The sequence below is a fragment of the Saccopteryx bilineata genome, chromosome 4, assembly GCF_036850765.1.
Source record: "Saccopteryx bilineata isolate mSacBil1 chromosome 4, mSacBil1_pri_phased_curated, whole genome shotgun sequence".
Taxonomy (NCBI): domain Eukaryota; kingdom Metazoa; phylum Chordata; class Mammalia; order Chiroptera; family Emballonuridae; genus Saccopteryx; species Saccopteryx bilineata.
In genome coordinates this window covers 279,040,086-279,065,980 of record NC_089493.1, presented here as the reverse complement: position 1 = coordinate 279,065,980, position 25,895 = coordinate 279,040,086, and the positions used below count along the sequence as shown (strand labels likewise).

The following is a 25,895-nucleotide window of genomic DNA, read 5'->3' as shown; positions in this document are numbered from 1 at the left end:
GCGACCCGGGCTATAGCCGGAAACTAGGGAGCGTAGTGCACATTCTTGCGTCACTTCCGTGCGTCGCGCCGTAGAGGTTTGGCGGGAGCGAGGAAATTGCCACTCTGCGCGTAGTTGGTGTCTTCTCTGGGTTAACATTTTTCCGTCCCTTTTGCGCCGTGTTTCCGTGAGGTTCGGGGAGAAGCCCGGTGACGTTTTGATCTCTCATTTTCACGAAAGACATCAGGCAACCGCGCGGAGGTCAAAGAGGAGCCCTGTCTACTCACCCAGTGGGGTCACCCGCTCTCCGTGGACCCCGCTTTTGGGGAGTGTAGGGAGTTCTGGCCCCTCCACCCACCTGCCGGGTGGCTTGGAGCGAATCACTTACGCCGCCCAGCCAATCTCCTTGAACGCGAAGGTGGTGAATTCCGTGGAATGTGGCACGGGTAGCACCAGACACGTCGGGAAACGGGAGTGGGGCCCCGAATGAGGAGCCAGAGCCAGAACCAGAATGAGCTTCGGGTCCCACCGAGTGGGAGGTAAGAGCGCACGAACATAAGCGTGCAGCTGGAGGACGGGGGAAGGTCCCCTCCCGCCCTGTATCCCCAGAAGGGACTGCTGTTAACTCTGTCTCCTGGAGCTTTCCAGGATAGTTATAATTTTTTTTATTCTTATGGCTGGGTTTACATTTAATTTTTTTAAAACACGAATAGTAGCCTAATGTACCCATTCTCTGCGTTGACTTTTCCTCTTAATGTATCTTGCAAGTCAGTACATAATGCTGTGCCTCGTTTTTAACTCCGAACGACCCTCCAGCATGTAGCTAAACATTAGTTTATTTAGGAGCCTTTTGATGGACCTTCACGAAGGTTCTAGTCTTTTTGGAACTAGCTATGGAAATTTTTGAGAACTAAACAATGAGAGGAGAATTTCTATATCAGCTGTACAAAAGAAAAAGATAAATAAATAAATAAATAAATAATGCTCCTTCCATATTGCCAAAGCTGGAGTCACAAAGAACGACTTTGTCTATGATCAACTCGCAGAAGGAATATTCTTCAAACTTTGGTACCTACTTTCATTTGTCTATTCTAGAATCTAGAATAAGATGGAATTGGTTTTATCACAGGTTTATGAGTTATTACCTTAGGCTTCATTTATCAGTGTTTTTTAGTATATAAAAAGACATTGGGGCTGTCAGGTGTTGCGTCACCTGCATTTAGGTTTGAGAACCAGACTTCTAAGGCCAGGGCCATGGTATGAATGAATTCAGGTGAGAGAGCAGGGTGGTGTTTGGAAGTAGTAAGTGGCTGGATCAGGAATGGGCGGAGGGAGGGATGGGAGATGAGGCTAGAATGGTAGGTTAAGGAATTCATTACCAAGCTGAGGGTTTATATTTTGGAGAAATAATAAATACAAGGTTTTTTTTTTTTTGCATTTTTCTGAAGCTGGAAACAGGGAGAGACAGTCAGACAGACTCCTGCATGCGCCCGACCGGGATCCACCTGGCACGCCCACCAGGCGATGGTCTGCCCATCCTGGGTGTTGCCATGTTGCGACCAGAGCCACTCTAGCGCCTGAGGCAGAGGCCACAGAGCCATCCCCAGCGCCCGGGCCATCTTTGCTCCAATGGAGCCTTGGCTGCGGGAGGGGAAGAGAGAGACAGAGAGGAAGGCGCGGCGGAGGGGTGGAGAAGCAAATGGGCACTTCTCCTGTGTGCCCTGGCCGGAATCGAACCCGGGTCCTCCGCACGCTAGGCCAACGCTCTACCGCTGAGCCAACCGGCCAGGGCCAAATACAAGGTTTTTGAACTGGAACTAGGGGAGAGGTAGTGATGAATTATGCTTTAAGAAAGTTAATCTGGGTGTGGTATTGTGGTGGTTTTCTTAAATTAATTTTAGAGAGAGGAAGGGTGATTTATGCATTCATTGGTTGATTTTTCAAAGTGCTTTTAAAGGAATCCTACAATTATAATAAAGCCAGTTGCTAAATATTGTATCTTCAACCAATTATGTGAATTACTTTATGTATGTATGTATTTATTTTTAGGTGAGGGGAAGGAAGGTAGTGAGGCAGACTCCTGCATGCACCCAGACCAGGATCCACTGGGCAACTCTGATGTTCATGCCTGAGGCTGATGTGCTCCAGCTGAGCTATCTGGTCACCCTTGAACCAATCGAGCGACCGGCTATGGGAGGGGAAGAAGGAGAGAAGAGGAAGAGTAAGGGGGTAGAAGCATATTGTCGCTTCTTCCATGTGTCCTGACTGGGAATTGAACTCGAGATGTCCATATGCTAGGCTCACGTTCTATCCACTGAGCCACCGGTCAGGGCCGTGAATTACTTTTTAAAATTTAGTATGTACTATGACATCTTAGGAAGAAATCAAGGTACTTAAGAGTGTATACTTTTTTTTTTTTTTTTACAGAGACAGAGAGTCAGAGAGGGGTAGATAGGGACAGACAGACAGGAACGGAGAGATGAGAAGCATCAATCATCAGTTTTTTGTTGCGACACCTTAGTTGTTCATTGATTGCTTTCTCATATGTGCCTTGACCGTGGGGCTACAGCAGACCAAGTAACCCCTTGCTCAAGCCAGCGACCTTGGGTCCAAGCTGGTGAGCTTTTGCTCAAACCAGATGAGCACACGCTCAAGCTGGTGACCACTGGGTCTCGAACCTGGGTCCTCCGCATCCCAGTTCAACGCTCTATCCACTGCGCCACCGCCTGGTCAGGCTAGAGTGTATACTTCTAATGGCCATCATTTACTTGAGATTGTGAGGTGTACAGTTCACTGCAGACCTATAGCATCCAAGGCATTGATGCTATTTTTCAGAGAATTTCTTCCAGTTTTCTGCCCACTGACGTAGTATCTATGTATGATTTGATACCCAAAACGAACTTTTTTTTTTTTTTTTTTTTCTTTTCCATTTTTCTGAAGCTGGAAACAGGGAGAGACAGTCAGACAGACTCCCGCATGCGCCCGACCGGGATCCACCCGGCACGCCCACTAGGGGCGATGCTCTGCCCACCAGGGGGGCGTTGCTCTGCCCATCCTGGGCGTCGCCATCTTGCGACTAGAGCCACTCTAGCGCCTGAGGCAGAGGCCACAGAGCCATCCCCAGCGCCCGAGCCATCTTTGCTCCAATGGAGCCTTGGCTGCGGGAGGGGAAGAGAGAGACAGAGAGGAAAGCGCGGCGGAGGGGTGGAGAAGCAAATGGACGCTTCTCCTGTGTGCCCTGGCCGGGAATCGAACCCGGGTCCTCCGCACGCTAGGCCGACGCTCTACCGCTGAGCCAACCGGCCAGGGCAAAAACGAACTTTTAAGAAAATTTTTCTTTCAACAACGAACAGCGTTTGATGGACAGGGTTAGTGACCTGGTTATTTAATAGAAAAGCATAGGAAATGTCAAGCCATTTAGAACTTTTATATTAACTTCTGCTTTGATAGCAAGCTTACTCATATAAGTTTTGCTTAAGGTAAGATTCATTTAATGCCAACCACTTATACTACAGAGTAACAAAATCTTGAAGTGATTCACCTAAAGAACTTATCCCAACTCCATAATAAAAGATGAGTATATATAGAAATGTTTTGCTGCCATTCCATTAACCACTGTGCACAATACCTGTTATCATTCCCTTTGCCCTTATAAACGGCAAATACTTTGTCGTCTCTTGATCGTTATTTAAAATCGGGACAATAAGTTTGTAGTTCTGACAGTATCATTGATGTTCCCCCAACTCTGTTCATATAAAGCTACATTTGACTTATTAACCATCTCTAACTTCCTATCAGTTTGCTATTTTGTTGATTCACTAATACGCACTGTACAAAAGTCTTGCATACTATATGCAAGAAGACTAAATTCCTTATGCGACAGAGCTTATTAGTTACATCCAACAAGTCTGCTGGTAGATGATTCCAGTACTTAAACACAAAAATAAAGGACTGTACATAAAATGAACAGAAATACTCCTGGTATGATACAAGTAATTATAAACAAATAGACAAATCCTTCAAAAGGGTAGATGACAATTTTTATTGTTATTACAAAAGCAGTATTTTTAAATTTGTCATTTGAGTAATTGCAAGAGCAGACTAAGGGCTTAATCCTCACACAGGCACCAAGTCAGGCACAGTAGGTAGCTACACATCATAAGAAAAAGGTTTCCTTAGATTCCCGTAATTCCTACCTAGGGCATTCTGCCATGCTTTGGAATTAAAAAACCCCCAGGACCTAATCAGTACTCCCCCCCCTTTTGAATGAGAGCTAGGTATTAACCTGCTGTCTAGTGAAAACTAATCACTAAATCCTGGCCTGAGAGAGATCCACATTTTCTTTAGAACAGAAGAAACTAGCTAAGGTGTGTCAATTTCTGAGAGCCCAATGTGAGTCCTTAAAATGCAGACCTTCCAAGCTCAGACCTGCTTCACCTAATTCATGTGGATGATCACCTGAGGAATGCAGGAGCCCTAGCTCCAGCACATACTCTCCCCAGCAGCAGGAAAGGAGGTAGCAGGGACTTGCGCTGACATCAGAAGCACTAAGCTAATGTGCCTGGCAGAGAGGAGCCTCAGGAAGCACAAAATGTTATTTCACCTTTGCTGCCCACAAACCTGAGGTTTCCACGTTAAATTTTAACTGGCACAGTGGCATGTGTGACAAGGCAGAAGAGACAATTGCTATTCTAAGTGTTGCTTAAGAAATCTGTGTAATTTTCTGCCTAATCAGACACGGTGCCTATCTGATTTTCCCTTATATTAGAGAACGTAAAGGTTAAATCTCCCATTTCCACACCTCCATGCCCCTTACAACATTCCTTAGTAAACAACTTGGCTAGCATATTACTGTTTCAAGGAAGCATAAGATTAGAGGTATGTAAAGGTGTATTTATTGAAGGGAAGACTTAGTATGTTCTAGGATATTGAAAATCAAGACTACTATTTAAGAGCCAAAACCATTACAAGTTGAACCAAATCTACCCTGTCTGAATTCTGGCAGTAAATTGATTCAGATGGGATCCAATGAACTACAGGAAAGTAAAAACACTTCCTATTTCATTTACTATGAAATCTAATATAACCAACCGACAGCTTAATTTAAATCTAGTCTTTTGAGTTGTGCTATGTAATTATATTTATTTAACAATTTGCTGCCATGGCAAGATCTCTAAAGAAACAAGATCATGAATGTATTGGATGGCATATGCTAGAATCACTGAGAAATTTGCTGGAGGAAATAAAAGCTGTATTATTTGGAGGCAGAAAATCATCCCCTAAATCCTATTGATTGCTCTCTACTTTCCATGTCTGTGAGAGGATTAATGGCACAGTTTATTCTGATAAGGTAGGCCAACATCGAATATAACACTAAATCAACCTACAATCGGTAGTGCCAGAACCATAATTTTCACAAGGGGTTTAAACACTGAAAGTTGCCTGCTGTTAAGAGCTGTAATAAAAACTGTTTATTTGTCCCTTGACCACCTTAAATCCCAACCCAAAGCAATGAGGCTGTCCATGAAGCCGCAGTCCGTGAGGAAGTCCATGCCAATGAGAAAAGGTACTAGTGCTGTCATGTGGAATTGTCGTTAAAAATCACGGAGTAATTAGTCATAACTAGTGTTCCTGAAGATTGCCTGGGAGTTTAGCTGATTTTTTCAAAAGTTCATCATGGAAGCAGTTTTGGACCCATAGGTTCACCTTTTCCTTGGGTTGCAAAACTGCATCTGGTCGAAAGCATGAAAGTATCTGCAGTGCTTCAGCTGAGAGGATGCTGGTAACGGTTCAATGGCATCACGATCAAAGTTCATCCCATATTGTAAAAGCAGTTCTTGTAGTTTATGTAACTAGTGTGAATTACCTCATTACAGTGAACAACCTGTACTTATAATTTACAAAGTTTTTACATTCAGTTACCACATATATCAAGACTTTCAATTCAAACAAAGAAATATACATGAACTTCAGTTCAACTCTTGATTTTACATAGATTTTCACTAAGTCCTTTCTGCAAATTAAACAAGAAATAGATACTACATATCCCCCTTCCCACAGTAAGAAATAGGGTTTAGAATGGCAATTACTTAGACTTTTATTTCATGGTATCTTCTCTTACATTTTCTTTAATTTTAAAAAAAACTATATAAATAATCTAGCATTAAAGTTGTTTAAAGAATATTAATGTAAAAAGATGCAAAGAGAATTGCTACTCTAACACTTCTATGCTAAAGATAAATGTTTAGGTCTGTAATATTCTAAATCCACTGCCAATCACCCGATTTTTGCTTTGTCAACCATATAAACACACTTGCACTTGCAGAAGAAAAATGACAACATAGGAATCCATATTGCTTTTTAAAGGTCCAACATCTCCACATACTGCCAGTTCACTTCAGATTTATTTCCTCATCCAAATAACTATACATTGTAATTAGCAGTTTAAAATGCAGCAACTTTAAGTGAGAGTACTTCTCCAAAAAACTTCAAAGCCCAGAATGCATATGGTGTTGGTTAATTTGACAATGAGGTTTATTTTAAATAATTTTTTGCACAAATGTGCAAGAATCCATGAAATTTTTCTTTCATAATTACATCTATATTTATCGTTTACTTTTTAGAGGTAGGCCATTCACAATTGATAGCCATGTTTTATTTAAGAGTATTGGCAACATGCACATAATATTCTAAAAGGATAAATGTCTTAACATCAAGCATAACTGGTTTTTAAAATGTGTTCAATTTAAAAGTGGAAATCTATCTTTGGAAGTAATTTTAACGACTCTTGAGCTTTTAAAAATTGATTAAAATCCAAGCAATTGCTAGTATTTTGTTATTAACTTTGAAGTACAAAAAGTTACATACTGATTAAAGCTCCCGTATTTCCCAGAAAAATAAAATCCCAGAGATTTGCACACATAATAAAATTAAAATACATGCAATTTAATAGCCATAAGTATAGTTATAGGAAGCTGGAGGACAATAACTGTGCTCTGTCCATAAATAGCCCATTCATGAAATGAATGGGATTTTTATAGTTAAGAAAATGGTTCAATTAAGTTTCAGGTTTTCTGACTGGAAATAGACTGACTAGGCTTTTTCTATTCTGAGGAAGACTACAAGAAAGGGACATATCATTAAATAAATGACTATAAAGTATCTTATTTAGAGAAAAATCACAATCTAAAAGAGGCCAGGTCTTCGATAAATGGCAACACTCAAAGAGGGCTTACAGCAAACCTAGAAATTATCTCTTCCGTTTTCCATTTATTCTCATGAAAAATTTCAAAGTCAGGACAGTTATAGCAGAAAGTCATCTTTCAATTTAAACACCACCACAATACTGCATTGTGGTTCATCCAAATCATAGTTTAACAAATTTCAGCTTTACATTTAAGAAAAGAGTCAACTTCAAATATTTGAGAAAAAGTTATACTGTGCTTGATTTCTATCGATCACTGTTAGCTTAATCTGTGCAGATTCTGATGGTTCTGAAGTGTGTGTTCATTTAGTTGCTGAATGAGATTTAGCTTTAACCAGCAAGGAATACCCAACCTTTAAAATTAGCGATGCAAATAATAAACTGATTAATTTGTAGAACTGGCACTTGCAATTGATAGTTTTCATACTAGATGCATGCAGCTCTTGTAAATTCTAAAGGAGGCATTTTGCCAGGTCTCAACATGCTTTCTTTATTGTAACTCCATTAATTTAACACGTTAATGGAATTTTCTGTAGGGGTACAATTATAATTTACTTATAAATTGGCAGAAAATAACGGATAGACCTAATAAAGCAGTGTCACAGTTGCATAAAGGTATTTAATTGTATGTATGCATTACCACCAAAAAGAAGGGGTCTGACTGATTCTTTCCTTTAATACAAACTTGATTACAGTTTGTAAATGCCTCATTTAAAGTAGTGGATAGGGAAAGAGTTTAGAAAAGTCCAAGTAATAAAATGTATTCAATTACTTGGAAAAGTTAAAAAGCTAATGCAACAATGTTATATCCAGATAAAAAACATTATTCAAAAGCAATTCAAATACCGAAAAGGGTTTCAAATTGAATGTTTTATTAACATGGTAGTTGTCTTTGTAACATGTGCACACACACTCGCACACTGAGAATGATCTGCCTGGGGGGAAAAGACTGTATACCTAAGGGGAAAATGAAAAATTAAAAAATTTCTGTAGGTTTTCATTATTGTAGGCAATTATGTCCACATCACTTACAAAGCTATTGCCAAATCTGTCCAAGGAAGCAGTTTGAGAGGGGAAGAAAAAAATCGTGGGAAAAATTCAACAGTGGCATAGCAGAGCTCTCAATATGAGAAAGCTGACATAATGTGGACTTTTGCTGTGAATTCTGTCTTTGCAAAATATGGGAAAGGTTTGTCAATGGGCAGAAAATAAGAAGGCGGTGTGAAGTAGGCTTTGCAGTCAATTTTCCTCACAGTATTGTGCAGGGTCATCAAGAAAATGCTTAGTCTTTCTCTGGAACCAGTTTCAGAACTTTTCCAATTGCAATGGTCTTACCTAAAAATAAAATATGAAAAACAAAAACAAAAAACCTTTCAGTAGTTAACAGCAAGTCCATATAATGTATTAAAGCTTATTATTTTAATTTTTTAATTTTTATTTATTTATTTATTTTTACAGAGACATAGAGTGAGTCAGAGACAGGGATAGACAGGGACAGACAGACAGGAACGGAGAGAGATGAGAAACATCAATCATTAGTTTTTCATTGCACGTTGCAACACCTTAGTTGTTCATTGATTGCTTTCTCATATGTGCCTTGACCGCGGGCCTTCAGCAGACCGAGTAACCCCTTGCTGGAGCTAGCGACCTTGGGTTCAAGCTGGTGGGCTTTTGCTCAAACCAGATGAGCTCAAGCTGGCGACCTCGGGGTCTTGAACCCAGGTCCTCTGCATCTCAGTCCGACGCTCTATCCACTGCGCCACCGCCTGGTCAGGCTAAAGCTTATTATTTTAAATCATAATAATTTTTATATTGTAAATAATTGGCTTTACTACTAAAAGCATGATTTTTTACTAGTCTCAGTAAGTGGGTCTTTTTGGGGTAACTGAAAAGAAGATGATTTCCTGTATCAAAAACCATGACTGAATCTCAAAAACATAACGAAAGAAATAAACTATACATTAAAGACTACAACTTTTATGATTCTACTTATATAGCTTGTCCAAAATGGCAAATAGAAAAAAATGATGTGATTACCTAGGTCTGGGGGTAGGAGTAGGTGACTGTAAATAGGTATAAGGGCTTCTTTTTAGATATTCTAAACATTTTAAAATTAGAATGTGATGACTTTCTAAATCTGTAAACATACTAATATGCATTGAATTGCACTATTATAACTGGTCCATTTCATAGTATGTGAATATCAATAAAATGTTAAAAAGGGTTCTTCGTGTTTTGGAAAAAAACTAAAAACCAAGTTACTTATTTAGGAAAAAATAATTCCTGGGGTTAAAAATTCATGTTACACTAATTTCATCCTGATTTTATCAAGTTATAATTGGTAAGTAAAATTCTCATTTTGTTATGTTAATAAGGACAAACCTAATAACCAGTTTTGCTATTACCAAGGAAATTTTTGAAATAAAAAATGTTAAGGACTTTAAACAAATACTATTTTTATAGAGATTTCTCTCAACTACAGTGCAGGACCATATTCATCAGTATATTCTCATTCAGCACAATTCTTGACATGCAATAGATGCACAGTCAATATTTTGTTGAGGAATTAGAACATGTGAATTGACTATTCTGAATTTCAGTTGAACCAAAGTTTTGTGTAAATTCCCCAATTCTTAAAATAGTTATCTTAAGTTAACCCATAAAGAAATGTTTAATAAAAGCCGTTTTGTTTTCATGATACCAAATATATAATTTCATGGCTACAAGATAGGAAAGTTACATCTATTCAGTTTTTCTTTTTTTTTGTATTTTTCTGAAGTGAGAAGCAGGGAGGCAGAGAGACAGACTACTGGCATGACCACTAGGGGGCGATGCTCTGCCCGTATGGGTTGTTGCTCCATTGCAACCAGAGCCATCCTCAGCGCCCGGGCCAACTTTGCTCCATGGAGCCTCGGCTGAGGGAAGGGAAGAGAGAGATAGATAGGAGAGGGGGAAGGGTGGAGAAGCAGATGGGCACTTCTCCTGTGTGCCCTGGCTGGGAATCAAACCCGGGACTTCTGCACGCCAGGCTGACACTCTACCACTTAGCCAGCCAGCCAGGGCCCCATTGAACCAGTGTTACGTAAAATTTTCAATCTTAGGAAAGAAATAAGTAAAAATCATTATGTTTTATGATACCAAATAATTTCATGGCTTACAAGATAGGAAAGTTATAGCTGTTCAGATTCACTCAGAGGTAGGCAAAAATGAACATATGCACAAAAGAATCCATATATTAAATCTAGTAAGTAGGTATTAAAAGACTATCAATCTGTATATCACTTGTATTCCCACTCCCATATCAGTGTAGTGAATTTATCATGTTTGACTTTAAAATAGTTTTTTCTGACCACAAAAATGACAAAATATGTACCTCAAGCTCATATGGCAGACAGAGCCTTGAAAGTGCAAGATGGGCTTTAATCACACATTACAAAGTACTTCATCACAGGCCCTGGCCGGTTGGCTCAGCGGTAGAGCGTCGGCCTGGTGTGCAGAAGTCCCGGGTTCGATTCCCGGCCAGGGCACATAGGAGAAGTGCCCATTTGCTTCTCCACCCCACCCCCTCCTTCCTCTCTGTCTCTCTCTTCCCCTCCTGCAGCCAAGGCTCCATTGGAGCAAAGATGGCCCGGGCGCTGGGGATGGCTCCTTGGCCTCTGCCCCAGGCGCTAGAGTGGCTCTGGTCGCGGCAGAGCGATGCCCTGGAGGGGCAGAGCATCGCCCCCTGGTGGGCAGAGCATCGCCCCTGGTGGGCGTGCCGGGTGGATCCCGGTCGGGCGCATGCGGGAGTCTGTCTGACTGTCTCTCCCCGTTTCTAGCCTCAGAAAAATACAAAAAAAACAAAAAACACACAAAAAAAACCCCCAAAAACCAAAGTACTTCATCACAGAAATGTTTTGTTTAGTAAATAAATGACTCAAACTCACTATTTGTGCTGTGGCCAGGTGGCTCACTGGATAAAGTATCATCCCAGTGCACCAAGGTCAGGAATTCTATCCCCAGTCAGGGCATGTATGAGAGGCAATCAGTGAGTGAACAACTAACGAGTTGATGCATCTTCTCTCAAAATCAATGAGAAAATTAAAAAGAAAAAACCTCACTAACAAAATATAAAAATTCTTCCTTTAGATCATTACTGCCAAAATGCATGGTTAATATTACCTGCTGTTCAAATCATTTCTCATAAAATATTTATTATATGAATATATATATTATAGAACATGCATCCAAGTTCTCTGTGAACTAGTTGTAATGTGCACTGTATTCGGATGAAGATTACTAAAGCTAAGCATCTCAGGTATACTACTAGACATCAGCTTAAAAGCTTACCCTCATCTCTCAAGGTAAATCGACCCATCTGAGGGAAGTCTTTAAAGGTCTCAAGGCAGATGGTTCCTGCTGTCCTTAAGCGAGCAATGCATACTTGATCTTGCTTGACAAAACGGGGTCGAGTCTTACTTTTTTCTCCTGATTTTTTGTCTACCAAGCAAATTAAGGCCTATCCAAGATAAAAGGATAAGAAGACATTAGAACAATGCCAAATAAAAGAACCTTTAAATTAAGAATAAGAGTACATCACTGTTACTGGTCAGAAATTAGGATGAAATGGTGTTAAAACACACAAAAACTGCAAGTATCTTAAAACTCACTGTTATTTCAACTTCCTCAATACAGGTATGAATATGCAGCACCGCATTATAACCTGGGCAGATGATGGATTTGTGCTCTATAATCACTATCTGTCAAACAAAAAGAAAAGTCACATTTTTATCCCTAGGGCAAAAAAGAATTGAATGTGTTAAGTGCCATACAGAATCACAAAAATGTGTAACTCACCATCTTATTTTTTGTTAGAAGTGATAGGTCAGGTCACTTGACCTCAGAATGAACTCTGATATCCTTACCCTACTGATCTTCTTGGCAAGTGCCCAGACTTTAAAAACAGCAGGCGGACTCCTTGCCCTCTGGGAAGCCTTTCCTTTATAGTTTCCCCAAGGCATCATTACTGCTCACACGCTATTGAGTTTCCCCCACCTAGATATGAACTTAAGTTTTATCCATTTCTCAATATCCACGATCCAGTAAAAATAAACCTGGTATCTGACATCAAAATTTAGCTTGATTAGTGTCATACCTTAGAACTGAGAAATTCTGTGAGCTACACCAGTCATTTACTGTGTCACTCTCCTGGGGAGGTCAAGGCTGTTAATAACATGGGGAAATTGTACATGCTTTCTTTCCTGTCTGGAAAGTTATTTTCCCTGAGGTACGGAGGCAAACCATGACTTCCAAGACAACTTGCTCTACTTAAAAACACTGAGTAATGATACATATAAACAGGAAATTAAAAAAAGGGGGGGGGACTTACAAAGAATACTTCCTACCCAGTAAAAACCTGTATCATTTTGAAGACTGTTCTGAGATACATTTTGGCTGCTGATATGCACACACACGGTTTATTTTACTTTAATTCCCCTTCTATACACAGTGGCATGTCATCAATAATCAGTACAAAGGACATTTAAATTCTAAATCCATTTAAATAGAAAAGATCACTAAGACAACTATAATAAATGGTTTACCTGGGCATCAAATGTGCGTCCAGAATGACAAAGATTATTAGGATCACAAAGTATAAATCCTGGAAGAATCTCCTCCTCTTCAATTCCTTTCAGTCTGATTTTGAGGTTTTCTCCTGGGGCTACAGAATCAGTTTCTACATCATCAGAAAGGATTCCAAGAACTTCCACATTGTGCTTAAAAAGAAACCAAGGTTGGAGGTTTTCTGACACATTCACTCACTGCATTACAGATCATAAAATAATCTGTTTGGTAAGTAGTTGCCAAGTCACATTTTTCTGTCATTGTTGATTATCAAAACTACTTACTATATTTGTATGACATGAACTTAAAGAAAGTCATCTGAGGCACAACTGCCCATTAAAATGTTATATTTTTAATAGCATACCCTAATAATTTCCAAAGAGAACACAGTATAATCTAGCATTTAACTTTTAAAAAAAATTAAAACATTAAATTTAACATGGATTTTAATTTTATGAATATAATTTTTATCATGGAATTCAAGGATTTAATAAACAGCTTCCATTACCTATCAATCCCCAAATACCTGAAGAATGTACTACTTATAAGTTGTTTGAACAATTAAGCTTAGAAAGTGTACTGAGCCCTGGCCGGTTGGCTCAGCGGTAGAGCGTTGGCCTAGCGTGCGGAGGACCCGGGTTCGATTCCCGGCCAGGGCACACAGGAGAAGCGCCCATTTGCTTCTCCACCCCTCCGCCGCGCTTTCCTCTCTGTCTCTCTCTTCCCCTCCTGCAGCCAAGGCTCCATTGGAGCAAAGATGGCCCTGGCGCTGGGGATGGCTCTGTGGCCTCTGCCTCAGGCGCTAGAGTGGCTCTGGTCGCAACATGGCGAAGCCCAGGATGGGCAGAGCATCGCCCCCTGGTGGGCAGAGCGTCGCCCCTGGTGGGCGTACCGGGTGGATCCCGGTCGGGCACATGCGGGAGTCTGTCTCTCCCTGTTTCCAGCTTCAGAAAGAAAAAAAAAAAAAAGAAAGTGTACTGACTATTTCATAGAGGACATTTTGATGGTTGCCAGATGGGAAGGGGATTGGGAGTGAGAAAGGGGAAGATGTAAGCGTACTATTTAATGGTTACAAGGTTTCCTTTGGGGTGATGAAGTATTCTGGAATTAATGGTGATAGCTACACAACGTTTTAAAAATATATATATGTAGATGGGAAAATATTAAAAGCAATACCCATACGTATTCCCATTTCTGCCCTTGGCGATAACTCAGATTTTAAAATACACCAGAAAATCAAACAAAATAGCCTTCAAGACAAAATGAACTATCTCATGATAGCAGACGAACAGTGGAAAATGCAGAATCAATATATTCCATACCAGAAATCTACAAACTGCCACTTGCTATGAATGCTCTAGTAGCTTTAGCCCTCTTCCCCATAATGGTTTTCTTTCCCAAAAGATAGCTTGTATCTCAAAGATAATGGTCTATTGAAACTCATCCCAAGAAGTGTTGTTCTTTACAGTAACAACAGGATAAAGTGGTGGAACTTAGCAGCAGTTCCAACATATACAAACTATATTGTTGTTTTTTTTTGTTTGTTTGTTTTTTGCCCAAATACAACATAACAATCCCTTCTCCCCAGATATGTCTTTTTATGGCTAAACACAATAGAGCTAGTATAAAATTAGGTTAATCCATTTGGTAATCCTAGTCAAACTTTAAAAGTGAGCGGGCTGGCCCTGGTTGTTGACTCAGTGGATAGAGCATCAGCTGGAGTATGCAAGTCCCGTGGTTGATTCCCAGTCAGGGCACACAGGAGAAGCGACCACCTGCTTATTTCCCCCTCCCTCTTACCCTCTCTCCCTCCTCCCCAACCACAGCCAGTGGCCCAACTGGTTCAAGCCTGGCCCTAAGTGCTGAGGATAACTTGGTTGGTCCAAATGCATCAGCCTCAGGCACTAAAAATAGCTCAGTACTAGCTTTAGCCCCAGACGGGTTGCCAGGTCCCAGTCAGATAGCATGTAGGAGTCTTTATCTCCCCTCCTCTCACCTAAAAACAGTAACAACAACAAACAACAAACAACAGACCTGAGCAGGCACACTTTCCCCTCTGAGAAGCCTGTTTTTTATACTTCCCCCAAGGAATCATTACTGCTCACTGCTATTACTCAAAAATTAAGGTTGAGGCCCTGGCCAATTAGCTCAGCAGGAGAGCATCAACCTGGCATGTGGAAGTCCTGGGTTCAATTCCCAGTTAGGGCACAGAGGAGAAGCGACCATCTGCTGCTCCATCTCACCCCATTTCTCTCTCTCTCTTCCTCTCCTACAGCCATGGCAAGAATGGGTTGAGAAAAAGTTGGCCCAGGACACTGAGGATGGCTCCATGGCCTCATCTCAGGTGCTAAAATAGCTCGGTTGCTGAGCAACAAAGCAGTGGCCCAGACAGGCAGAGCATCGCCTGGTAGAGAGCTTGCCAGGTGGATCCTGGTCGGGGTGCATGTGGGAGTCTGTATCTGCCTCCCTGCCTCTCACTTAATTAAAAAAAAAAAAAGAAAGAAAATTAAGGTTGAAACCAGCAAATCCTCTTAATTTATGAAAGGTATTCAAGACTTTGCCATCTTCTCTAGAGATCCAACATGTAGCCAATCATTTTTCATGTACTTGTTGGCTATCTGTACATTTTTGGAGAAAGATCTATTTAAGCCCTTTGCTCATGTTTTTAGTCAGGTTTTTTGTTGTTGAATTGTGGTTCTTTATATATTCTGGATGTTAACCGCTTACCAGATTTATGATATGCAATTACTTTCCCCATTCCATAGATTGCCTACCCATTAATTTTTAAATGTAAAGCAGTATGGCATCTGAATCTTTTAAAATATTTAACTCTGTTCCACAGAGATTAAGGAGGACTAAAGTGAACTGAGTTTTTAAGGCTCACTTACCAACCATAGGATATGCTATACCTGCCCAGTAAGTAAACAGTATCAAGTGACAGCTTCCACAGAGAGCAGCCACTTCATCTGTAGCTAGTATAGTAAGGCCCTTGCCCATACTCACCACATAAAATTTGTCTTTTGAAATCATTTTACATTATACAATTTGGTGCCATCTAGTACATTTACAATGTTATACAACCATCACTATTATCTAGTTCCAAAACATTTTCATCACCCCAAAAGGAAACCCTGTACCCAATACAGAGTCAATCCCCATTCTCCCTCCACCAACCCTTTGCAACCACCAATCCCCACCTTCCATATCCCATGACAAAACTATACTTCTAATGACTGCTCTATGGACAACACTGAGCAAGAATTCAAACCAACCATTATTTTCATTCGTCACTGACATTCAAGACCTTTAAGTTGCAGATAATTACCTTACAAAAAGTAGGTTTTAAAGGAGAAACACTTTAGAACAAAAATACTATGGTAGAATAGTCTAATCTCCAATGCATAAAACAAGAAGCCCCACAGTATAATTTGTACAGTACCAATTATACCTAAACACTATATTGACAATAGATATATTTTCTAATTCACTGTGCCTGGAATTGAGCACACATACTAAAGAAATTCTCATTTAAATTTAATAAAATCTCTATTTGGTGGTTCTGATGATTCAAGGTCTATTTTCCCCCATTAAGTAACATCTTTGGAGTTGTTAGAGAAGCCCTCTCTGGAAAAGAGGTAAGTTTCTTAGTAACATGTCATCTGCAAATATCACCAAGTGATCAGTCAGAAATAACACAAAGGAATAAAGCATGGAGACTTCGCATGTTTTAGTAAAACTCTCTCCAATGATGAAGACATCATAATAAGTAGAAAAGAGTTAAGAAGATATATCTCAACTTTACTCTTAAAACAAATTAAGAACATAGCTTAGACATTATTTTATAGTACCCAATGTAACCACATACAAAAAGAGAAAAAGTGAGTTATACCATGGTTAATCCCAAGTTTTCATGCCTGGCTCACTTACTAATCAAGTGTGTTAACAGAAGCAACTCCCTCAACCAATCCAGATCTCTACACCTTGTCAAATAACGGAGCTGAAGCTCTTGGTGCATCTTTTAGCTCTACCACTGTGCTGAAACTGACCTTTCCTATCTGTCAATTTTATACCTGACATTAATAAAATGCAATCCTGGATTTTAAAAGTTGAGTTTCTTTTCATGCAAATCCTTAAGCTTTTGAAATGTTCTCTCTCCATGCTAATATTTTCAAGAGGAAAGCTAAATGGGAAAGAGCATCACTAATTCTTACCTTGTTTGGCATCATCACAAGCTGCTGGCCTTTACAAATAGATCCTGATTCCAGCTTTCCCAGGACCACAGTGCCCATATCCTGTTGAAATTTAAAATTAAAAAGTCAAGTTTCAGATTTTTATTACCACTCTACAACAGTTCAACAGCCCAAAGTGAAATCTTGTAGGGCTTACTCATAAAAGAAAATCATTAGATCAAGTAATAGAATGCATTAACACTCACTCTAAGCCCTGGCCGGTTGGCTCAGTGGTAGAGCATCGGCCTGGCGTGCAGGAGTCCTGGGTTCAATTCCCGGCCAGGGCACACAGGAGAAGCGCCCATCTGCTTCTCCACCCCTCCCCCTCTCCTTCCTCTCTATCTCTCTCTCTCTTCTCCCGCAGCTGAGGCTCCATTGGAGCAAAGTTCCCCCAGGCGCTGAGGATGGCTCTGTGGCCTCTGCCTCAGGCGCTAGAATGGCTCTGGTTGAGACAGAACAACGCCCCAGACGGGCAGAGCATCGCCCCCTGGTGGGCGTGCTGCGTGGATCCCGGGCAGGTGCATGTGGGAGTCTGTCTGTCTGACTGCCTCCCTGTTTCTGGCTTCAGAAAAATACAACAAAAACAAAACAAAAAAACCCTGATTTTAGCCTGACCAGGTGGTGGCACAGTGGATAGAGAGTTGGACCGGGGTGCAGAGGATCCAGGTTCAAAACCCCGAGGTTGCTGACCTGAGTATACCTGAGTATGGGCTCACCAGCTGGAGCCCAAGGTCACTGGCTTGAGCAAGGGGTCACTTGCTCTACTGTAGCCCTCCACCCACCCTGTCAAGGCACATAAGACAAAGCAATCAGTGAACAACGAAGGTGCCACAATGAAGAATTGATGCTTCTCATCTCTTTCCCTTCCTGTCTGTCCATATCTGTCCCTCTCTTTGTCGCAAACAAACAAACAAAACCCTGATTTTAGACAGAGGGAGGGAGAGAAAAACAGTGATTTGTTTAACTGGTTTATGCAATCATTGGGTGCCTACTCTTGTATGTGCTCTGACCAGGGATCAAGCCACAACCTTGGTGTATTGGGATGATACTCTAATCAACTGAGCTATCCTGGTCAGGGCTGATGTACAGAGTCAAGCAGTTTAACTTGCATGAGTTCTCTCTCAAAAATTATCATTGGCCTGGCATCTTGATGTCCCAAGTTCAATTCCTGGTCAGGGCACACAGGAGAAGTGCCCATCTGCTTCTCCACACCTCTCCCTCTCGCCTCTCTCTTTCTTCTCCAGCAGCCATGGTTCGACTGGAGCGAGTTGGCCCTGGGCACTGTGGATGGCTCCACGACCTCCACCTCAGGCACTAAGAACAGCTCGGTTGCTGAGCAAAAGAGCAGTGCCCTAGAAGGGCAGAACATTGCCCCCTTGTGGGCTTGACAGGTGGACCGCGGTTGGGGCACATGTGGGAGTCTGTTTCTCTGCCTCCCCTCCTCTCACTGAATAAAAATAAACAAACAACAAATAAATAATATAGAATTATCATTGCCTGACCAGGTGATGGCACAATGGATAGAGCATCGACCTAGGATGCTGAGGACTCAGGTTCAAAACCCCAAGGTCATTGGCTTGGGTGCAGGCTCACCAGCTTCAGTGTGGGCTTGCTGGCTTGAGCCCAAAGGTTGCTGGATTGAGCAAGGAGTCACTGGGCTTGGCTGGAGCCCCTCAGTCAAGGCACATATGAGAAGCAAGCAATAAACAACTAAAGTGCCACAACGATGAGTTGATGCTTCTTATCTCTCTCTCCCTTCCTGTCTGTTTCTTGCAAGAAAAATAATACGGCCCTGGTTGATTAGTTCAGTGGTAGAGTGTCAGCCTGAAGTGTGGACGTCCTGGGTTTGATTCCTGGTCAGGGCACACAGGAGAAGCACCCATCTGCTTCTCCCTTCCCCCTCTCCCTCCTACAGCTATGGCTCAACTGACCCAAGTTGTCACTGGGTGCTGAGAATGGCTCCATGGCTTCTGCCTCAGATGCTAAGAGCTCAGTTGCTGAGCAATGGAGCAACGCCCCAGATGGGCAGAGCATCGCCCTCTAGTGGGCTTGCTGGGTGGATCCTAGTCAGGGTGCATGAGGGAGTCTGTCTTTCTGCCTCTCCTCCTCTCACTGAATAAAAAAATAATAATAAAATAAAAAAATATATATCATTGGCTCACTGGAAAACAGCTGAAATAATTTAAGCTGGTTGAATTATAGTCTATCACAGGAAATACGCAGCCATTAAAAAAGAAACATCTACGTTATGTTATTAAAGTTTCATAATTTAAAACCATTATTTCACCTCCCATAAAACCCAATTTCTTCAACATTTTGGGTACCTTGTATTTATCCACAATTGGCAGCCTGATTGGTCCATCAACTGATCTATTGAAGTTTGGCAAATTATCCAGATATGGAATAAATGGTAATCCACTGAGAATATAACAATATCCATTAAGAGGGTCAACACAAATATCATAATTTTAAGTTACATGACTATAATTTTATACAAAAATCATGGTTATAACAATGTTTCATTCTACCCCTAGACTCATCTCAATCAACCAATTACTCAGTATATCTCACTTCTCAGAAAATTAAAAATGTAAAATAGCTCAATATAATATGAAAAACCTTCCCCATTAACATTTAAGATTTAGAAAAAGATTTTATAGTGAATAGCCCACATGTTGCAATAAAATGATTACACTTTTTACTTAATTTTTATGGACTTTTCCAGCTCTGGAATCAGGATACTATAAAATAATTTTCCCTTTAAAACTAAGAGATGTAAAATCTTGTCAAGATGGCAATGCTCCCCAAAATGATCTATGGATTCAATGCAATCCCTACTGAAACCCCAGCTGCCTGTTTTGCAGAAATTGTCAAGCTGATACTAATTTTTGTGTGTAAATTCAAGGAAGCCAGAATAACCAATCTTGGGGGGAGGAGGGATAACCAAATTCAAAGATTAACTTTTCCCAATTTGAAAACTTACAAAGCTATATAATAATCAAGAATTCCCCTTACAAAAAAGGTAAACTGAAGTGAAATATATAACTGTCAATAACAGGCTTAGAAGAAAGTAATAGGGCTAACTCTTCCTAACTGGGATTAGTTTTCCTACATATGATACCAAACACACAAGCAACAAAAGAAAAAATAAAATCAATTTCATCAAATTTTAAACCTTTTATACTTCAAAGGACATCATCAAGAAAGTGAAAAGACAGCCAGAGAATGGGAGAAAATATTTACACATCATGTATTTGATAAGGGACTTGTATCCAATGTACAAAGAACTCTTACAACTCAATAACAAAAAGACAACCCAATTAAAAATGGCCAAAAGTCCTGGTATTTTTAAAGCCAAAGTTATAGCTGATATGTTCTTATATTACTTATAAAGACATAAACTGTTTTTTTAAAGGAAAAAAAGGTTACTTACATATACCAAGGACAGAATTCTGATTGCTCTTTTAGATTTGCTCCAGTCAGTCCTGAGCAGGGCATAAAATGAATGTCCTTTTTGGGATTGAAGCCAACTTTTTTCAAAAATGGCACTAGTTTCTCTTTACATTCTTCATATCTATAATATTTATAAATAATTTAATTATAATATAAAGTAATTGAACTCTAGTTTTATTTATTTAATCTTTAATGAGGTTTAGAAAAACCAGAAGGGGAAAAAACCACACAATTAACAAAACTATCCTTTATTTCACTAACATATCTATATAAAAACCAGTAAGATATCTAAACTTACCTCTCATTGCTCCAATTCACTGTTGGATCATCCATCTTATTAATAAGCACAATTAAGTGTTTTACACCTGCTGTCTTTGCCAACATTGCATGTTCTCTTGTCTGTCCTCCTTTTTCAAATCCAGTTTCAAACTCTCCTTTCCTGGCAGAGATTACCTATGCCAATAAATCATAGTTTGTTCTTACACATTTAGGTATAACCTTCTAGCAGTAAAACACCTTCCCCTTTGGTTTTAGCATAAGCTTTCTAAAAGAATACAGAAGAAAATGAGTCATAATATATTTTTGAATATCACAATGTCTAAGTGGTTTAAGATTTAAGTAAATGCTACTTCCAATCCCCCAATTTTTGAAAATTTAGTATGCTTGTATATTTTACAGTTCAAACTTGGATATGATTTAGGGCTAGTCATTGACACCTCTCAAAAAAATTTCAAAATGACAGAAGCCCTTTAAAAAAACCACAAACACAAAAAAGTATCTTTGATTCATTTTCATAGCCAGTACCAAATGGTGGCCTTAGCATTTAGTGGACACTAAGTTCTGACACAGTAATAGATAAAAGCAATAGCAGAGGAAAGCTGAAATATATTTTCATGAGTAAACAAAATAATAAAGATTTCTTGAGCAGATCAATGAGACAAAATTTAAAATTGTGAACATGTTTATTAGAGTTCACCACAACCTGAATTCTAGTTTTTAGAAGGTAAATTCAAATATTTAAAATTCAGATGGGGCTACTAACGAGTATGAAGGCGAATTGGAAATGTCTTTCTTACCAGTACAGCCAAATCAGCTTGAGAAGCACCACCAATCATATTTGGAACAAAACTCTTGTGGCCAGGGGCATCCAGAATAGTGAAATGCTTCTTTTCTGTTTCAAAATAGGCACGACCCACTTCTACTGTTTTACCTTTGTCTCGTTCTTCCTGATTTGTGTCTAAGGCCCACGACAAGTACCTGAGATAATTTAAAAATATGAATATAAGAACATAAAATTCTTAAAGATACTCTTCTACCATTAAATGTATAATTTATGACATCTAGCTTTATGTTCACCATATAACATTTAGACCAGGAACATAACTAGGAAGAAATGAAAATTAAGAGAGTAAAACCTGGCCCTGGCCGGTTGGCTCAGTGGTAGAGTGTCGGCCTGGCATGCAGGAGTCCCGGGTTCGATTCCTGGCCAGGGCACACAGGAGAAGCGCCTATCTGCTTCTCCACCCTCCCCCTCTCCTTCCTCTCTGTCTCTCTCTTCCCCTCCCACAGCCAGGGCTCCATTGGAGCAAAGTTGGCCCAGGCGCTGGGGGTGGCTCTATGGCAGCGGTTCTCAACCTGTGGGTCGTGACCCCCACCAGGGTCATGACCCACAGGTTGAGAACCACTGCTCTATGGCCTCTGCCTCAGGCGCTAGAATGGCTCTGGTTGCAACAGAGCATTGCCCCCTGGTAGGCATGCTGGGTAGATCCCGGTAGGGCGCATGCGGGAGTCTGTCTGACTGCCTCTCCGTTTCCAACTTCAGAAAAATACAAAAAAAAAAAAAAAAAGAGTAAAACCTATGATTATGATTCAAACACTTGGAGCTTTTAAATATATTCAGTCAACTATATATTCTAGAAGCAAACATTATTTATAAAATAGCTGACAGCATACATATATAGGAAAACTACTTTACCAATGCCAGTATCAGTTACATAATAAGTTCTTCTATATTTCATTTTTATAATCATCTATGACAAAATATAAATAATGGCTAAGGGTATTTTTTTTTTAAGTGAAGATCACCTACCTGCCACTTGGGAACAATAGTTACTTGCTAAAAAGTATTTCAATATTACTTTGCCATGTAAAAATTATTTAGGTTTGGCCCTGGCTGGTTGGCTCAGCGGTAGAGCGTCGGCCTAGCGTGCGGAGTACCCGGGTTCGATTCCCGGCCAGGGCACACAGGAGAAGCGCCCATTTGCTTCTCCACCCCTCCGCCGCGCTTTCCTCTCTGTCTCTCTCTTCCCCTCCCCCAGCCAAGGCTCCATTGGAGCAAAGATGGCCCGGGCGCTGGGGATGGCTCTGTGGCCTCTGCCTCAGGCGCTAGAGTGGCTCTGGTCGCAGCATGGCGACGCCCAGGATGGGCAGAGCATCGCCCCCTGGTGGGCAGAGCATCACCCCTGGTGGGCGTGCCGGGTGGATCCCGGTCGGGCGCATGCGGGAGTCTGTCTGACTGTCTCTCCCTGTTTCCAGCTTCAGAAAAATGCAAAAAATTATTTAGGTTCAAATCATCTGCATTAGTAGGCATTAATTTAGATTAGCTTATCATCTGTATTTGATATAGTATGTATGCATTATTAGAATTTTCCCTTTAAAAACCATCATCAATGTCTTATTCTGATAAAGCTTGTTAACTTTTTTTTTTTTGTATTTTTCTGAAGCTGGAAACGGGGAGAGACAGTCAGACAAACTCCCGCATGCGCCCGACCGGGATCCACCCAGCACGCCCACCAGGGGGTGATGCTCTGCCCCTCCGGGGCGTTGCTCTGTTGCGACCAGAGCCACTCTAGCATCTGGGGCAGAGGCCAAGGAGCCATCCCCAGCACCCGGGCCATCTTTGCTCCAATGGAGCCTCGCTGTGGGATGGGAAGAGAGAGACAGAGAGGAAGGAGAGGGGGAAGCAGATGGGTGCTTCTCCTGTGTGCCCTGGCCGGGAATCGAACCCGGGACTTCTGCACGCCAGGCCGACGCTCTACCACTGAGCTAACCGGCCAGGGCAAAGCTTGTTAACTTTTTAAAAAGTTGACCTTTCCTCTCACCACTCAAGGAAACCACTGCCAGTAATTCCTTCTATTCTTTTTCTTTCCATGTTTATTACGTTTTCTGCTTTCACTCCAAATTCCACCATTACATAAGTTCTAGTCTTGGTTACTATAAATTCTTTAAATAAAATTTTTTAATGATTAGGTAATGGTCTAATTAAATGAATGGTTTATAATTTATTCAGCAAGTTTCTCATTATTGGATGTTTGGATGTTGCCCCATTTTCTCTGTAAGTTCTGAAGTCATCAGGAAATGATTTACTACTGCATGGTATGAGAGGAAAAAAACTTCCTTAGTTATGACACCATTTCAGTAGAGTGTGCAAAAGCATTAAGTGGGCAGCATGTCCTTAAATGTAATTTATAGTGTCATAAAAGTTTAGTATACCAAGTTTCTCTGTTTTTTTCTTTAGCTTCTCGTTCATATTTCTCAAGTGTCCTTTTGTCAACCATTCCAGTCAAATACCTGAAAATATTTCAAGAAAAAGTAAACACAAATTATTCAATGAAATTAGGAAAACTTTAAAGCAATTAAAAAGGATTTAACTCTAGCCTGACCAGTGGTGGTACAGTGGATAGTGCATTGCCCTGGGACACTGAGGTCCCAGATGCAAAACCCTGAGGTCACTGGCTTGAGCACAGGATTATCAACATGATCCCATGGTCACTGGCTTGAGCAAGGTGTCACTGGCTCAGCTGGAGCCCCTTCGTCAAGGCGTGTATAAGAAGCAATCAAAAAACACCAAAGTGCTGCAACTACAAGTTGATTCTTCTAGTCTCTTTACCTTCCTGTTTTTCATGCACACTCAAAAAACACAAAGCAAAAAAAACAAACAAACCACACACGGATTTAACAGTGCCTCTGGTGGATGCTTAAATCAGGACTGTTTCAGTGGGAAAGACGGTCTTAGTCTCAAATCATCTCCCACAAAGTAAAGGGAAAAAATAACTTTACAGTGGAGAATACTGGTAGATAGCACCTTAACCAAGTAATTTTGGCTAATATCATCAGTAATAAATAAAACATATTGAATACTGACATTTTCACCCTGACTGGATGCCCTAAGAAAAGCACAAATCTTTTGTAATATTCTTGCCCAAAATGCAAAACCTCTCAATCTGAATGTAAAAAAGACCAGTCAACTCAAATTGAAACATATCCTATGAAGTAACTGAATAGCATTCTTCAGATTATGAAGGTTATGAAAAGACTAAGGAAATGTCACAAGTTAAAGATGACTAAGGAGACAAAACAACTAAAGACAATATGGAATTCTAGAACAGAAAAACAGTAGTGCAACCTGACCAGGCAGTGGTGCAGTGGATAGAGTGTCGGACTGGGATGCCGAAGACCCAGGTTTGAGACCCCGATGTCGCCAGCTTAAGCGTGGGCTCATCTGGTTTGAGCAAAAGCTCACCAGCTTGGACCCAAGGTCGCTGGTTTGAGCAAGGGGTTACTCGGTCTGCTGTGGCCCCACGGTCAAGGCACATATGAGAAAGCAATCAATGAACAACTAAGGTGTCGCAACAAAAAACTGATGATTGATGCTTCTCATCTCTCTCCATTCCTGTCTGTCTGTCCCTATCTATCCCTCTCTCTGACTCTGTCAAAAAAAAAAAAAAGAAAAAAAAAAAGATATCTTTATGGGTTCTTTGTGCAGTCATCTATATTACACATTTCTAACCCTTTGGGTATAGAATCCCAGTGAAATACCAAATAAAATCATAGTCCATAAGGAAAAAATATACATTCTCCTAAAGCACATCATTTGGGCCCAACACTTCTGTATAGAGACTTAGGTGAGGATCCTTGTTTAGGGTATGTTAGGGAAATCTTCCGAAGTGAGAACTGGCAAGATTATACTTAACTAGGTAAGATGATGATATATCCTCCAGATCCTCTGATGAGTTTAAAAAAATGAGCCTCATCTAAGAGAGATTGAATATTTAGGACCTTTTGAATATATTACTGATGGCCAGTCATGGTGCCCTCATACCTTGATAACTTCTAGGATAAAAAATTATCTTAGCATGTTAGCCAGACTAGTTATCTTTAATTAAATCCACATAAATTTAAAAAGTTGATGATGAGGAAAAACCAGTTCCCTCCATGCACCAAATTCAAAAGCTGATTTTCATTCTTTCCAAGAAAATTATATTCGAAGACTAAAATTTCCTATAAGCTAGGGTTGGTTCTATTTTAATTATTAAAAATGTAAAAGCCACGCCCTGGCAGCGTTGACTGAAGCATCACCCTGACATGCCAAGGTTGTAGGTGTGATCCCCAGTCAGGGCACATACAAGGAGCAACCAGAAGTGCAT

General features: G+C 40.5%; 1 protein-coding gene and 1 long non-coding RNA gene across 4 annotated transcripts in view; one reads left to right on the top strand and one right to left on the bottom strand.

The window, feature by feature from the left end:
- Window positions 1–90: 90 nt before the first annotated feature.
- LOC136334530 (uncharacterized) overlaps window positions 91–25,895 on the top strand; it is a 33,833-nt gene continuing 8,028 nt past the window's right edge. Inside the window, exon 1 of the long non-coding RNA XR_010731173.1 lies at window positions 91–518. This is a non-coding gene — a long non-coding RNA (uncharacterized lncRNA). The remainder of the gene's footprint in view (window positions 519–25,895) is intronic.
- GSPT1 (G1 to S phase transition 1) overlaps window positions 8,039–25,895 on the bottom strand; it is a 37,695-nt gene continuing 19,838 nt past the window's right edge. For all 3 annotated transcript variants that reach the window (XM_066274833.1, XM_066274830.1, XM_066274832.1), the window contains exons 6-15: window positions 23,962–24,039; window positions 21,546–21,726; window positions 20,768–20,922; window positions 20,450–20,590; window positions 19,341–19,434; window positions 16,999–17,079; window positions 12,766–12,939; window positions 11,833–11,922; window positions 11,513–11,681; window positions 8,039–8,518 (exon numbers count right to left, since the gene is read on the bottom strand). In XM_066274833.1, coding sequence (XP_066130930.1) covers window positions 8,466–8,518; window positions 11,513–11,681; window positions 11,833–11,922; window positions 12,766–12,939; window positions 16,999–17,079; window positions 19,341–19,434; window positions 20,450–20,590; window positions 20,768–20,922; window positions 21,546–21,726; window positions 23,962–24,039 — 1,216 coding nt within the window. In that variant the 3' untranslated portion in view covers window positions 8,039–8,465. The remainder of the gene's footprint in view (window positions 8,519–11,512; window positions 11,682–11,832; window positions 11,923–12,765; window positions 12,940–16,998; window positions 17,080–19,340; window positions 19,435–20,449; window positions 20,591–20,767; window positions 20,923–21,545; window positions 21,727–23,961; window positions 24,040–25,895) is intronic.